Source organism: Buteo buteo, chromosome 11 (assembly GCF_964188355.1).
Source record: "Buteo buteo chromosome 11, bButBut1.hap1.1, whole genome shotgun sequence".
Classification (NCBI taxonomy): Eukaryota; Metazoa; Chordata; class Aves; order Accipitriformes; family Accipitridae; genus Buteo; species Buteo buteo.
This window is the reverse complement of record NC_134181.1, coordinates 25316447-25329976: the sequence shown is the minus strand read 5'-3', so window position 1 is coordinate 25329976 and position 13530 is coordinate 25316447. Positions and strand designations below refer to the sequence as shown.

Genomic DNA, 13530 nt, shown 5'->3' with positions numbered 1-13530 from the left:
GAGGGTGAGAATATCCTGCAAGGAGGGCAATGCAGGGAGGCTGCTCTGAATATGAGTATTTCTGGATCGTAACTAGTGATGCCAGAGTTGGAAGCATGTTTCTTTTCCTCATAGCAGAGGTGTTCCATGGGGAAACCTTAAGCTCACTCATCAGAGCTCTTGCTGCTCTTTGGCCTGGGAGAGTGCAGGAAATACTGATGAAACACAAAAAACCCTGGGGATTTAACGTGAAAAATGGGAATACCTCTGATTCTGTACTGCTGGATGTACATTGATTTGCTTGATAAGGCTGAGGGATAGGATGGCATCGAGAGGGACCCAGACAGGCTAGAGGAGTGGGCTTGGTGTGAAGCTCCTGAGGGTCATATGCCTGGGCAGGGGGGGGCAGTTCCCCATACCAGCACAGACTGCGGGATGGATGGGTTGGGGGCAGCCCTGCAGAAAAGGACTTGGGGGTACGGGTGGGTGACAAATGGGACCTGAGCAGGCAATGTGCGCTGGCAGCCCAGCAAGCCAACTGTCTCCTGGGCTGTATCACCAGCAGCAGCTCGAGGGAGGGGATTCTGCTCCGCTCTGGTGAGACCCCCCCTGGAGCTCTGCGCCCAGCTTGGGGGTCCTCAGCGCAGGAAAGACACGGAGCTGTTGGAGTGGGTCCGGAGGGAGGACACAAAAATGATGCAAGGGCTGGAACACCTCTGCTATGTAGAGAGGCTGAGAAAGTTGGGAGAAGAGAAGGCACCGGGGAGACCTCACTGTGGCCTTTCAATATAGAAAGGGGCTTATAAGAAAGATGGAGAGACTTTTTGCAAGGGCCTGTAGTGACAGGACAAGGGGCAGCGGTCTTAAACTGGAAGAGGGTAGGTTTAAATTGGATATAAGGAAGAAATTTTTTATGGCAAGGGTGGTGAGGCACCAGCATGGGGTGCCCAGAGAGGTGGTCAATGCCCCTTCGCTGGAGACATTCGAGGTCTGGTTGGATGGGATCGAGTGGGAGATGTCCCTGCTCAGGGGGGGGTGTGTGTGTGTGGGGGTGTGTGTGTGTCAGACTAGGTGACCTTTAAAGGTCCCCTCCAACCCAAACCATCCTGTGATGTCACGGACAGACGGTTGGCTGGCTGGCTGGACAGAGTGTCTGGGGGTGGGTGGCTCTAGGGAAGGACAGACACCAACTCTGAAAAGGGATGGACAGCTGGGCTCCCCCAGGGACCCCAACACCCTCCAGGGACCCCCAACACCCCAATGCCCCCTCCCCAGGATCCCTCAGGGAGCCTGAGCTGCTGGAGGGGAAACTGAGGCACGAGGGTGGGGGGAAATGGGGTGACCCTGCATCCAGCTGGTGCCCATAGGGGGGCTCAAGGGAGGAGAGGGGCAGAAAGAGTGCAAAATGGGGGTGGTGGTACAAAACGGGGGGTGCAAAAGGGGGGTGATAATAGGCATGCAAAAGGAGGGGCAAGAAGAGGGAAGGCTGCAAAAATAGGGGGGGTAAAACCAGGGGGTGCCAAAAGAGGGGTGCAGCCATAAGACCAGGATGCCCCCTGCCTAGCCCCCCCTGCATCTCAGTTTCCCCACTTGCGATCTCGGGGGCCATGGGGACACCCTGGGATCATGGCAATATGGGGGACACATTGCCCCTGTCCCCGGACACCTGGGTCCCCTTCTTGGCCCTACAGTTAAGGGGTGTGTGGGTCAGTGCTGGGGGGGCTGCCCCAGACACCAGGGTCCCTGTGGTGACCAGGCTGCACCCCGATACACAAACACACAGTGTCACACCTGGGCCCACACCCCAACACCACAAACACCCCAACACCCGGCCCCACACCCTGACACACCCCAGGGCCTGGTGGTGTTGGTGGTGGGGTGGAATGGGGCCTTGTGAGGAAACTGAGGCACGGGGGGACCTTGCACACAATGGGGATGCAGAGGCTCAGGAGACCCGCCCGCCCCCCCTCCCCCAATGGGGACACTGAGGCACTCGGCAGGGACACTACAGCACCTTTATTGCCCCCCCCTCGCCCCGGGGAGGGCGTCACTCATCGTGGCCGAGGGGTGGGGGGGCCACGGCAGCCCCCAGGGTCACCCGGGCGAGGTACTTGGTGTTGAAGCAGTGGCGCTGCTCGGGGTGCCCCTGTAAGCAGCAGCCCTGGGGGTCACGCCAAGTGTCCCGTGGGGTGGCACAGAGGGTGGTGATGCCCTGGGACAGCTGTGGACACATGCGGGGGGGGGGTGTCAGGGTGGCTGTGGGGGTCACCCAGAGCCCCCGGACCCCTCCCCCCCCCCCCCACTTACCTGCTCGTCAGCGCAGGCGCTTTGCTCCTCGGGGGGAAGCAGGCAGCACCTGGACGTCACGGCCCGCAGCAGCTCCGGCACCGGTCGCCTGCAGGACATGGACACAGGGGTCATCTCCTGGGTTGGGGGGAGCTCAGGGTGGGGGCCCATATGCCTGGGTCCCCTCCCTGATTTGGGGGTTCCTGGACACCTGGGTCCCCTCTGAGATGGGGGAGTGGGGGGCAGACATGACTCCTGGGTCCAGCCCAGTCTGCCCCTCGCCATTCTACCCACAGCCGCACCCCCGTAAATCCCTTCCAGGGGGGGCACCTGGACACTGGGGTGCCTTGGGTTGGGGGGGGTAGCACCCACCTCTTGGTGAGCAGGCGGGTGGGCCCGCAGAGGGAGCGGAGCAGCGCAGGGCCCGGCTGGGCCAGGCTGATGTTGTGCAGCTCTCGGTCGTAGGCTGGGTGGGGGGCAGCAGCTGCGAAGCAGCGGACCCGGGCATTGCCCCCCCCACGCTGGCAGCAGCGGTGCTGCCTCGTCTTCACCGCCGCCTCCTCCCGGCAGAACCGCTCCAGCCCCTTCCGCCACTGTGGGGGCGGGGGGGGTGGCATCAGTGGGGGCACCTGGACACCTGGGTCGCTTCCCTGGATGCCTGGGTCCCTCCTGGACGCCTGGGTTCCCCCCACCCTGCCCCAAACACCGGGGTGACACCCCACATGCCTGGGTCCCTCCCAAACACCTGGGTTTCCTCCCCAAATGCTTAGGTTCCCTCCCCCAGACACCTGGGTCCCCTTCCCCAGATGCCTGGGTCTCCCCTGGACACCTGGGTGATTCCCTGGACTCCTGGGTGCCTCCCAAACACCTGGGTCCTCTTCCCAAATCCCTGGGTCCCTCCTTGCCCCGCTGTGTCCGCCCCTGCCCTGGCACTCACGGCATCATGGGCGCAGGTGAGGCTCCCGTTGCGGCAGCAGCGGCCGTACTCGCGCTCCAGGCGCAGGCGCAGGTGGACGCGGGGGCCAGAAGGGCCAGAGGGGCCGGGGGGGCCGGGGCGCAGTCCCCGCAACCCACAGATGTTGCCCATGTTGGCAGCGGTGGGCTCGCCAGGGGGAAAGGGCGGCTCGACAACCGGGTCCCAGACGGTGACAACAGCGGTGGCAGCAACGGCATCGGAGCCCTGGGCGAAGCAGCGGCGGCGTGCCGCGCCTTGCTGCCGGCAGCAATGGTACTGGCGCGTTTTCACCCCAAATTCGTCGGTGCAGAATCTGTCCAGCACATCCGTCCACTGCGAGACAGCAGGGTCAGACCCCCCCCCACGCACACGCTCTGGGTGTCCCCCCCTTCCAAGCCCAGGGACTCACGGCGCGGCGGGCGCAGGGCAGCGGGGTGCGGTGGTGGCAGCAGGCGTCGAGGCGGGGCCGGAAGGCGTCGAGCGCGGCAGCCTGCCGGCGCAGGTGGGCGAAGGCGGTGGAGGGCAGCTGGAAGGTCGGGGCGGGCGGGGGGGGCTGGCTGCAGTGACGGGTGATGGCAGCGGCCACAGGCCAGGCAGGGGGGAAGCCGTCCAGGGTGTTGGGCCAGGCGGGGGGGTGGCGCAGGGTGGACGTGGTGCCCATCGCCAGGATGTCGGGGGTCAGCACGGGGTCCTGTTCCTCCTGCAGCACTGAAAGGGGGTGTGGGGTGTGGGGAGGAGGCGGGGGGGTGTCCCCACTGCCCTGGCCCCAGGTGACACTTGTCCCTATGTGCCCCCCCATCCCAAGTGGTTCCCTGTCCCTGTGTCCATGCCCCCCTCCGCCTCCACCACAGTGCCCCCCGTCCCCAACCCCTGCTGTCCCCATGTTTCCCCCATCCATGTCCCCATCCCAAAGTGTCATCCCCCCCATGTCTCCCCATCCAGGTCCCCATGTCCCCCTGTCCCCATCCTTGCCCATCCCCATGTCCCCTCCATCCATGTCCCCATCCCTGGGTATCCTCCCGTGTCCCCTCACCCATGTCCCCATGCCCCCGCCCCATCCCCAACACCCCGTGTCCCCCCTATCCATGTCCCCACCCCTGGGAGTCCCCCCCTCCCCTGTCCCCCCATCCTGGGGTGTGTCCCCCTCCACGTTCCCCCCCCCAGCCCTTACGCTGCTCGATGTGGGGGTGCTGCAGGACCAGGCTCTCCTGTACCACATGCTGGGGTTGCACCAGGGCCACCACTGTCACTGGTGGGAGACACAGCGGGTCAGCGGGGGCACCCCCACCTATTCCCCTGCCCAGAGGGGTGAGGCAAGTGGGGACCTCCGCCATCCTGTGGGTTTGGAGCACCATAACAAGGAGGGGACCCAGGCGTCCAGGGAAGGGACCCCAGGCGTTTGGGAAGGGGACCCAAGTGTCAGGGAGGGGACTGAGGTGTGTAGGGAGGGGAACCCAGGCATCCGGGGAGGGGAACCCAGGCATGCAGGTGGGGACCCAGGTGTCCGGGGAGGTGGCCCGAATGTGTGGGCAGGGACCCAGGTGTTCAGGAAGAGGAGCCGGGTGTCAGGGCGGCAACCCAGACATTCGGGAAGGGGACCCAGGTGTCCGGGGAAGGGGACCCATGTCGGGAAGGGGACCTGTGTCGGGAAGGGGACCCAGGTGTCCGGGGAAGGGGACCCATGTCGGGAAGGGGACCCAGGTGTCCAGGGAGGGGACCCAGGTGTCTGGGGGGGGACACAGGCCTCCAGGGAGGGGACCCATGTCAGGAAGGGGACCTGTGTCTGGGAGGGGACCCAGGTGTCAGGGAAGGGACCCAGGCATTTGGGAAAGGGACCCAAGTGTCAGGAAGGGGACCCAGGCATCCAGGGAAGGGACCCAAGTGTCTGGGGAGGGGACCCATGTCAGGAAGGGGACCCGGGTGTCCAGGGAGGGGCCCCAGCCATGCTGGGGTGGTGGGGGACGATGACAACCCTGCCGTCGGTCGGGGCCGTGGGACTCACCGGCAGTGCCGAGGAAGAAGAGGCCAAAGGTGGCCATGGCGTCGGGTGCTGTGAGGGCCACCGCCAGCTCCGCCGCCTTATGAAGGGCCAGGGCGGGACGGGGCCGTATCCTGCGGGGCTGAGTCACAGCCTGACGTTGCGGCAGGGCCCAGAGAGGGGAGGGCTGACGGGGGGTGGGGTGGTGGCCGGGGGGCTGTGGGTGCTGTGCTGCATTCTGCACCCCCAAACAGGGCCACGGCCACGACCCTGACCCCAACTGCCCCAGCCAGGATTGGGGGGGGGGGGGGATCGGGGACACAACGGTGGTCTTGTCCCCACCTGGGTGGCCCTGCACACCCCCCCCCACGGCCTCAGGGACCCCTGCGTCACAGTAGGGGGAAGCAGCCAGATTTTTGTGGTTTTTGCCCTGTTTTGGGGACTGCCCCACCCGGTGAGTCACCCCTCATGCTGGCAGGGATTGGGGTGGGGGGGGGGCACCCATGCAAGAATCCCCCCTGAGGGGGGGAGGGTCCTCAGCTCGTGTCCCCCACCCCACACTAGGGGAATCCCCCCGTGTGGGGCAGCGGTAGCAGGAGGGTGTCATGGCCTTGGTCACCTCTCTTCATCCTAGCACACAGCAGAGGGGAAAGGGGTCATTCCCCCTCCCCCCAGTGCAGCCTCATCCTGCCTGGCGCTGAGCCCAAACTTTTGGGCAGGTGCCGGGGAGCGGGGGGGAAAACAGCCCCGTCCCCCCCCGTCCCGATTGCCCAACACCCGGCGGGGACGTGACTTGAGTTTGTGCAACACCCTGCCCCCCGCCCATGCAGGGGGGGGACCCAGACATCCGGGCTGGGGGGGGGAATGAGAACCCAGACGTCTGGGGTGGGGGGACCCAAGTATCTGGGGTGGGGGGACAGACCCCTGCGTCCTGGCCCCCCCCTCGCCGAGGATGCCAGCAACAAGGGGTCTGGGAGATGGACTGAGCTGCCCAGGTCTCAGCTCCTGACACAGCCCGGCACTGTTTCCCAGCACTTTAATGGGTATCGGGGGTGTCGGGACACACACGCGGGGACAGAGGGGGGGACACACGGTGGGGGAATGTCAGAATCGCTCCTCAGCGTCAGGGACGCGGGTGTCCCGCAGCTCCCGCAGCCGCTGCAGCACCCAGTGCAGGTCGCGCTCCCCCAGCTGCCGGTTGTCCCGCGTACGGACGCTGACGGTGCCATGTGCCCACTCCCGCCGGCCCACCACTGCGGGGGGGACCGGGTGGGTGGTGGGGCCCCATGTCCCCCCCTCCACGTCCCACACAGCCCCCCACCCTGTATACCCCCTACCTTGCACATGCAAACCCCCAGGCACCCCCCCATTTTGGGCACACTTACCCACGGGTGCACCCACACGTGCCCCCACATGCTCCCGCGTGGGCAGCCACAGCCTTCCCCAGCCCGTGACCAGCACACACCGCCCAGGGACAGGGGGGCCAGCAGGTCCCCGGGGTGGGGGCTCTCAGGGGGCTCTACAGGGGGAGTCACAGGGGGTCCTGGGGGGTCCCAGGAGATGCCTGGGGGGGGTCCCAAGAGGGTCTCAGAGGGTCTTCAAGGGGAGTTCCAGGGGGGTCCGGGAGGGTCCCAGGGAATTGCCAATGGGGGGGGGTCTCATGGGATCCCGGGGGGGGTCTCAGGAGGGGTCCCAAGAGGGTCCCAGGGGTTGTTGGGGGAGTCCCAGGGGATTCCCAAGGCGGGGTCCCAGAAGGAGCCCAGAAGGGTCCCAGTGCTTCCCCCCCAGCAGCTCCTGGGTTCCAGTGGGGGGTGGTTGGGTGCTGCTGACTCAGCGCAGCTGGTCCTGGGGGGTGTGGGGGGTGTGTGTGCGCGCACAATCCTGGGGGTCTGGGGTGTCCATTCCCCCGCCCCTTACCCAGCTGGAAGTTGTAGTGGGCGAGCTGGGCCCGGCGGATCTTCCTGGCCAGGGTGGCCCCTGCGTCCCCGTCCAGGTCGGCCATCATGCCACCCCCTCGCAGAACTGCCTGCACCTGCTCCACAGCATCAGTGGGGGGGAGGGGGGGGCACAGAGGGATGGGGGGGGATGGGGGGTACACAGAGGGACAAGGAGGGATGGGGGGCACAGAGGGATGGGGGGGACATGGGGACATGGGAAGATGCAGGGGGACTCGGGGGGAATGTGAGAAAGGACATGGTGGGGGGCACACTCACCTCCCGGGCATAGTCCTCGACTTCGGGCGCCTGCGGGATGACCATCACCTGCAGTGGGGACAGCCAGAGTGGCCTGGCGGGGGGGGGGGGTGTGTGACATTGCGGGGCATCACAGGGAGGGGGATGACATCGGGGGGTGTCAAGGCGGGGGTGAACCAGGGATGGGGTGACCCGGGGATTGGGGGGAGTGTCCCCAAGATGGGGGTGCTCCAAGAATGGGAGTGTCCCAGGGATTGGGGGGGGTGTCCTGGGGATTGGGGGGGGTGCCCCAGGACAGGAGTGCCCCAAGACTGGGAGGGTACCCCAGGATGGGGGTGACACTGGGGATGAAGGGACCCTGGGGAATTGGGGTGGGTGTTCCCAGGATGAGGGTTTGGGATTGGGGGGTGCCCCTTTTGTAGCCCCAAGGTGAGAGATTTTTTGCAGGGGGGGCTTATCCCCAGAGGGTCCCGGTTTGCCCCCAAGGGCAACTGGGACCCTTCGGGGTCAACCCCCCCCCTCACCATCGGCCACCGCAGCTCTCAGCCAGCACAGCCACCATGCGCTCAACGGAACCCAGCACTGCCCGGTGGATCAGCACTGGCCGCACCACCCCCCCTGTCGCACTGAGGGGGACACATATACACCAGGGGTCAGGGGGGTGCAGGGGGACCCAGCCCCATCCTGACCCCCCAATTCTGCCAACCCTAGCCCAACTCTGATCCTCCCAAGCTCCAATTGTGTTGTCTGCTCCCCCCACCCCCACCAATACCTGGCATACTCCAATACCTAGCATACTCCAATACCTGGCATACTCCAGCTCAAATCTCTCTGGCATCTGGAAATCCAGCTGGATGGTGCCGCATTGATGCTGCCGCCCCAGCGCATCCCGGATCCGGATATCGATCTATCAGGATTAATGGCAGGGGGGTGTTCCTGAAGGGTGCCAGTTTGTCCCCAGAGGGGGCAAACTGGGACCCTTTGGGGACCCCCCACCCCAAAATCTGTCACCTTGGGGCCATAAAAGGCGCCGTCACCCAGACTCAGCTCCCAGGGCTGCCCAAAGGCACGGAGACTCCGCTCCAGCTGCTGCAGGGACAGATGGGGGGGTCAGCGATGGACGATGTAGGGGACACGATGCAGGGGACACGATGCAGGGGATGTGATGCAGGGGCATGACATACAGGCACGACAGAGGGGACCAACCAGAGGGCATGACAGGTACGATGAACAGGCACGGCGACGTGGGGGACATGACGCAAGGAACACGATGCGGGCACGACAGAGGTGTGGTGCAGGGCATGCAGTGCATGCGTGCAACACAGGGACACAATGCAGAGGCCACGCTGGACGGATACAGCACGCGGACATGACGGCAAAGCCAGGAGGTGACAGATGGGACATGCCACATGGCAAGCAATGACACACCTGGGAGGTGACACACAGGGCACCGCAGGGAACACGACAGGGGATAAGGTGGGGGACACCACAGCAGAGCTGGGAGGTGATGCGCAGAACATGGGGGCAAAGCTCGGACATGATGGACAGGTCACAGTGCAGGGGACATTATGGCCTGGCTGGGACACGGCGCGTGGGACACGGGGACAAAGCTGGGACATGGTGCACAAGGCACGACGAGGGGGACAACGCAGGGGACACGGCGGCAAGGCAGGCGGTGATGCATGGGGCACGCTGCAGAGGATACGGTGGCAAAGCTGGGATGCGATGCCAGGGACGGTGCCTGCAGCGGGGCCACGGTCCGTCCGCGTCCCCATCCCCGTCCCACCTGTTCGGCGCGGTCCCAGGTCTCGGGGTCCCCCAGGAATCCAGGGGGGCGGGTGGCCAGGGCCAGACGGAAGGAGAAGCCCAGCGTGGCGTAAACCGTCCGCACGAAGTCCAGGCAGGCATCAATCTCACCCTCCAGCTGGGGACAAGGTGTCAGTGGTGGCCGGGGGGCGTATGACACGGTGGGGGGGACCCGGTGGGGACATTCACCTGCTCCAGGGTGCAGAAGATGTGAGCATCGTCCTGCTGGAAGCGCCGCACCCGGGTCAGCCCTGTTAAGGTGCCGGGGGGCTCGTTGCGATGCAGCACCCCAAAATCGGCCAGGCGGAGCGGCAGCTCCCGCCACGACCGTGGCCGGTGGGCAAACATCAGGCTGTGGATGGACAGACAGTCAGTCAGATGCATCATCAGCCCACCCAACCCCCCCCAGCGTCTCCCCCACTCACCAGTGAGCCGGGCAGTTCATGGGTTTGAGAGAGAGGGTCTCAGTGCCAGCGGTGAAAGAGAACATGTGGGTGCTGTAGTGCTGCCAGTGCCCCGAGAGCTCCCAGAGCTGTGGGCTAAACACGTTGGGGGTCACCACCTCACAGAAGCCCCTCGCCCGGTACTCGCTCTGCAGGGACGGGGACAGGGATGTCAGCCCAGCCCCACGGCGCCTGTCCCAGGGGAGGGCTGCGGGTGCTGCAGGGCGCGGGAGGGACGGGGAGCTGCAGCCACGGGTGCTGCAGGGATGGGGCACAGCAGGGACTTGGGGTGTAACAGGGTCTGGGTGCGGTGGGGATGAGGGGCAGTGGGGGGCACAACAGGCCTGGGGTGCAAGAGAGGATGGAGTACACATACAGGGTCACGGTGCAACAGGGTCTGGGTGCAGTGGGGTGCACAGCAGGGTCAGGGTGCAGGCACAGCAGGGCTGGGGTGCAACAGGGTGCACACGTGGCGTCACAGCACAAGAGGGTTTGGGTGCAGTGGGGTGCACAGCAAAAGTGGGTGCACAGCAGGTGCAAGAGGGTCTGGGGTGCAGTGGGGTGCACAGGCAGGGTCTGGGTGCAGCTGGGAATGGGGTGCAGCTGCAGCGGGGCTGGGGTGCAGGTACAAGAGGGTCTGGGTGCAGCGGGGTGCGCAGTGGGGACAGAGTGTGGGTGCAAAGGGTCCAGGGTGCAACAGGATGGGGGTGCAGTGAGGTATACAGGCTGCAATGGGGCTGGGGTGCAGCAGCGTGCATGTATGTGGGGCCACAGTGCAGGGCAGACCCCAATTTCTCCCCTTACCCCCGGCGGAGGTGATGGTGACACCCCCAGGGGGACAGAGGGGGGGCTGTGGGGGCCGTACCCTGATAAAGTCAACAAGGGTGTTGTAGATGTGGGCACCACGGGGCAGGAAGAAGCAGCTGCCGGGGCTGAGCTTGTGGAAGAAGAAAAGCTCCTGCTCCTGCATTGAGGGGTGGGCATTACTGGGGGGTTGCCAGCAGCCACCAGCAACCCCCCAGTAATACCCACCCCCCACCACCACCACCCCCTACCGCCACGTGAGACTTACCCGACCGATGCGGCGGTGATCCCTCAGGGCGGCCTCATCCTGTGCCTGCTGCCAAGCAGCCAAATCCTGGGCGCTGGGGAAGGCAACGGCGGCGATGCGCTGCAGCGACTGGCGGCTCCCGGCCCCTCGCCAAAACGCTGCCGAGCTCTGCCGGGGGTGGGGTGGGGAGGAAATCAGTGGAGTCTGGATACTTAGGTGTCCCCCCCTTCTCTGCCCCACATCTAAACCTACGGTCAGGATGCGGAGGGCTACGATCAGCCCCGTGTGCCGGAGGAGGGGGCCGCGGCAGAGCTGGAGCAGGGGGCCGCACCTGCAGGGATGGACGGACGTATGTGGGGACACCACAGCCCCGTCTCTGCTCAGATGCACCCCCCTCTCCCCACCCCAGAGCCCCCCGTGCTCACCTATAGACGGTGGCAGTAGGAGACGTCACCTCCTCCTCGATCTGCTGCAGCTGGAAGCTGTTGTGCTGGGAGGGGACACTGAGGTGGGTGACAGTGGCATGGGTGACACCGAGGGGGGGTGTGAAACCATGCTGGGGGTGAGGGGAGGACCGAGGCGGGCGAGAGTGGCACAGGTGACACCGGTCCCCGTTAGCATCACCCCGTCCATAACCCCAACCAGGAGGGTCCCGATGTCCCCAAGCTGAGCTTCCTTACCCCATACCAGCACAGGGAGGTGACATGCTGGGGAGGGGACATGCCGGGGAGTGGACATGCCTGGGGTCTCACCTTGAAGAGCTTGGCCAGCTGCTGGCGGGTGGCCTCAAGGCGCTCGAAGCGGTGCCCAGTGCGGGCGAAAGTGTCACAAGCATCCTCCAGTGCCGGCAGCTCACTGCGCTGCACCGTCCTGCAGGCGTGGGGACAGGCTGGGGACACCTTGCCCCACAGGGGACCTGTGTCCTGTCCCCCCCCGCCATCTCCTTACCTCTCTCCCATGTGGACGTCGCAGAAGAAGCCATCCTCAGTGGCCTGGGCACTGCACAGTGTGGCCCCGTAAAACTGCTCCACCACCGCCCCCAGGACGCAGGCGCTGGACTGCCAGAAAGCCTAGGGGGGGTGTGTGGGGGGGTGAGGATGACACACACAGAGGGGGGGACATGGGGGACACGCTGTGAGGGGAGTGGGGTGTGGGTCCAGCCCCCGTGTCCTGTGGGACTCACCGCCCGTCCCTCCGGCGTCGAGAAGTCGAGAAGCTCCAGGTCAGCGTCGCTCTCCAGGGGCCGGTCGAGGTCCTGGAGGGTCCCGTTCACCCGGGCCACCAGTGCCGCCTCCGCCAGACCACCCCTGTGGGGACACCGGGGGGACCCTGAGGACCCCATGGGGACGCCATGGGGACCATAGGGACCCTGTGGAAAACCTGTGGACCTTGTGGGGACACTGTGGGGACCCTGTGGAGACCATAGGGGTGCTACAGAGACACTGTAGGAACCCTGGAGACACCATAGACACCCCGTGGGGACCCTCGTGAACCTTGTGGGGACCCCGTGGGGAACCTGGGGATGCTGTGGGGACCCCGTGGGAACACTGGGGATACCACAGAGGCCCTGTGGGGACCCTGTGGAGACACCGTGGACACCCTGGAGACCTTGTGGGGACCCTGTAGGGGACCTTGGGAACACTGTGGGGATGTTGGGGACCGCGGGGACACTATGGGGACCTTGGCTGTCCCCACCTGGGGAGGGGAGGTCCGGGGCCTGTGCGTACCCCAGCTGCGTGGCCACCTGGAAGGGGGTGGTCTGCAGGGCCCGGCCGGGCAGGCAGCCCCCCCCAGACAGGACGATGCGGATGGGGGTCCCCGGGGGGGGGCGGCCGGTCCCGGTCCCGGTCCCGGCCTCATCCCGTTGCTCCTGCGCCGTCCGCAGCTGCTGGAAGAGCCGGAGGCGCTCAGAGAGGTGGGGGTCCGGCCCGGAAACCTGGGGAGGGGTCAGGGGTCAACGTGGGGTCAACGTGGGCCAGGACCCCTTCGGAGCGCGAGGGTGCCGGTGGGTAGAGGCGGGCAGGGGGGAGGGAGGGGAATGGGGCGTGGGGGTGGGGGGAGGGCAGGACGCCGGGGTCTCGGAAGGGGGGGGGATGGGGCGGGCCCGAGCGCACCCGGTGTCGGCGCGGGGCTCCCGCGAAGAGCAGCCGCCCCCCGGCGCGGGCGGACGGCATGGCGGGAGGCTCCGCCCCTTCCGCCGCCGGCCGGACGCGGGGGGTCCGCTGCGGGGGCGGGGCCGAGGCCGAAGGCTCCGCCCAGAGGCGGGGCTAGTTACGGAGGTCCTCTCCCAGAGCAGGGGTGGAATCCCCGCCCAGAGGCGGAGCCAGGGACGGGTGACCCCTCCCAGGGGTGGAGCCGAACGCCTGGGTCCCACGCACTCCCCGTGTGGCGGGAGCGGCGCGTGCGGCCTCGGGCTGGTCCTCGCCCGGCCCCCCCCCCCCCCCCCCCAACTTGGAGCCGGCGTTGGACTCGCCCACCCAAGGGGAAGCCCCGCGCTGCCGGCGCGGGCAGGACTGAACCACTGACAACGCGGGGGGGAGGTAACGGGACCCCCTCAAGGCGGTCCTTGCGCCTCAGGGCCCCCGGCTCTCCCACAGCCCCGGGTATCCAGAGGGGACCGGGGGTTCAGTCAGCCACGACCCCAGCCCGCCCCCCCCCCCGGCTCGGTGCGGGGCCAGGCCGGCTCCACGGGGCCGGGAGAGGGAAGAAGCCCCCCCGGTGGCCATGGCCGGCGGTGGGGGTGGGATCCCGTCAGGACCGAGGTGACCGAGTGCACGCGACAAAGAAAGGATCCGCCACCTTCTCGTTTTTGTACTTTTTATGTAGATATTTAACCCTAC

The 13530-nt window shown here is 66.5% G+C and overlaps 2 protein-coding genes across 3 annotated transcripts; both read right to left on the bottom strand.

Annotated features, from left to right (window-relative positions):
* Positions 1-1981: 1981 nt before the first annotated feature.
* Positions 1982-5470, bottom strand: ECM1 (extracellular matrix protein 1). The gene is made up of 7 exons (XM_075040831.1): positions 5223-5470; positions 4392-4469; positions 3630-3928; positions 3203-3553; positions 2638-2858; positions 2287-2374; positions 1982-2200 (listed from the first exon to the last, which is right to left on the bottom strand). Exons 1-7 carry the CDS (start codon positions 5257-5259, stop codon positions 2027-2029), a joined length of 1248 nt encoding a protein of 415 aa, XP_074896932.1. The 5' UTR covers positions 5260-5470; the 3' UTR covers positions 1982-2026.
* A 63-nt stretch (positions 5471-5533) lies between these two features.
* On the bottom strand, positions 5534-12881 carry TARS2 (threonyl-tRNA synthetase 2, mitochondrial). 2 transcript variants are annotated; one of them, XM_075040829.1, is made up of 18 exons: positions 12805-12881; positions 12418-12626; positions 11874-11997; positions 11639-11760; positions 11443-11560; positions 11116-11180; positions 10943-11021; positions 10712-10858; positions 10505-10603; positions 9622-9788; positions 9386-9548; positions 9177-9314; positions 8402-8479; positions 8197-8297; positions 7915-8016; positions 7412-7484; positions 7116-7230; positions 5534-6451 (listed from the first exon to the last, which is right to left on the bottom strand). In XM_075040829.1, the coding sequence occupies exons 1-18, from the start codon at positions 12862-12864 to the stop codon at positions 6303-6305; spliced, it is 2109 nt and encodes a 702-aa protein (XP_074896930.1). In that variant the 5' UTR covers positions 12865-12881; the 3' UTR covers positions 5534-6302. The 2 variants fall into 2 exon arrangements, with proteins under 2 accessions (XP_074896930.1, XP_074896931.1); XM_075040830.1 differs by lacking the exon at positions 7915-8016.
* Between the last annotated feature and the right edge of the window lie 649 nt (positions 12882-13530).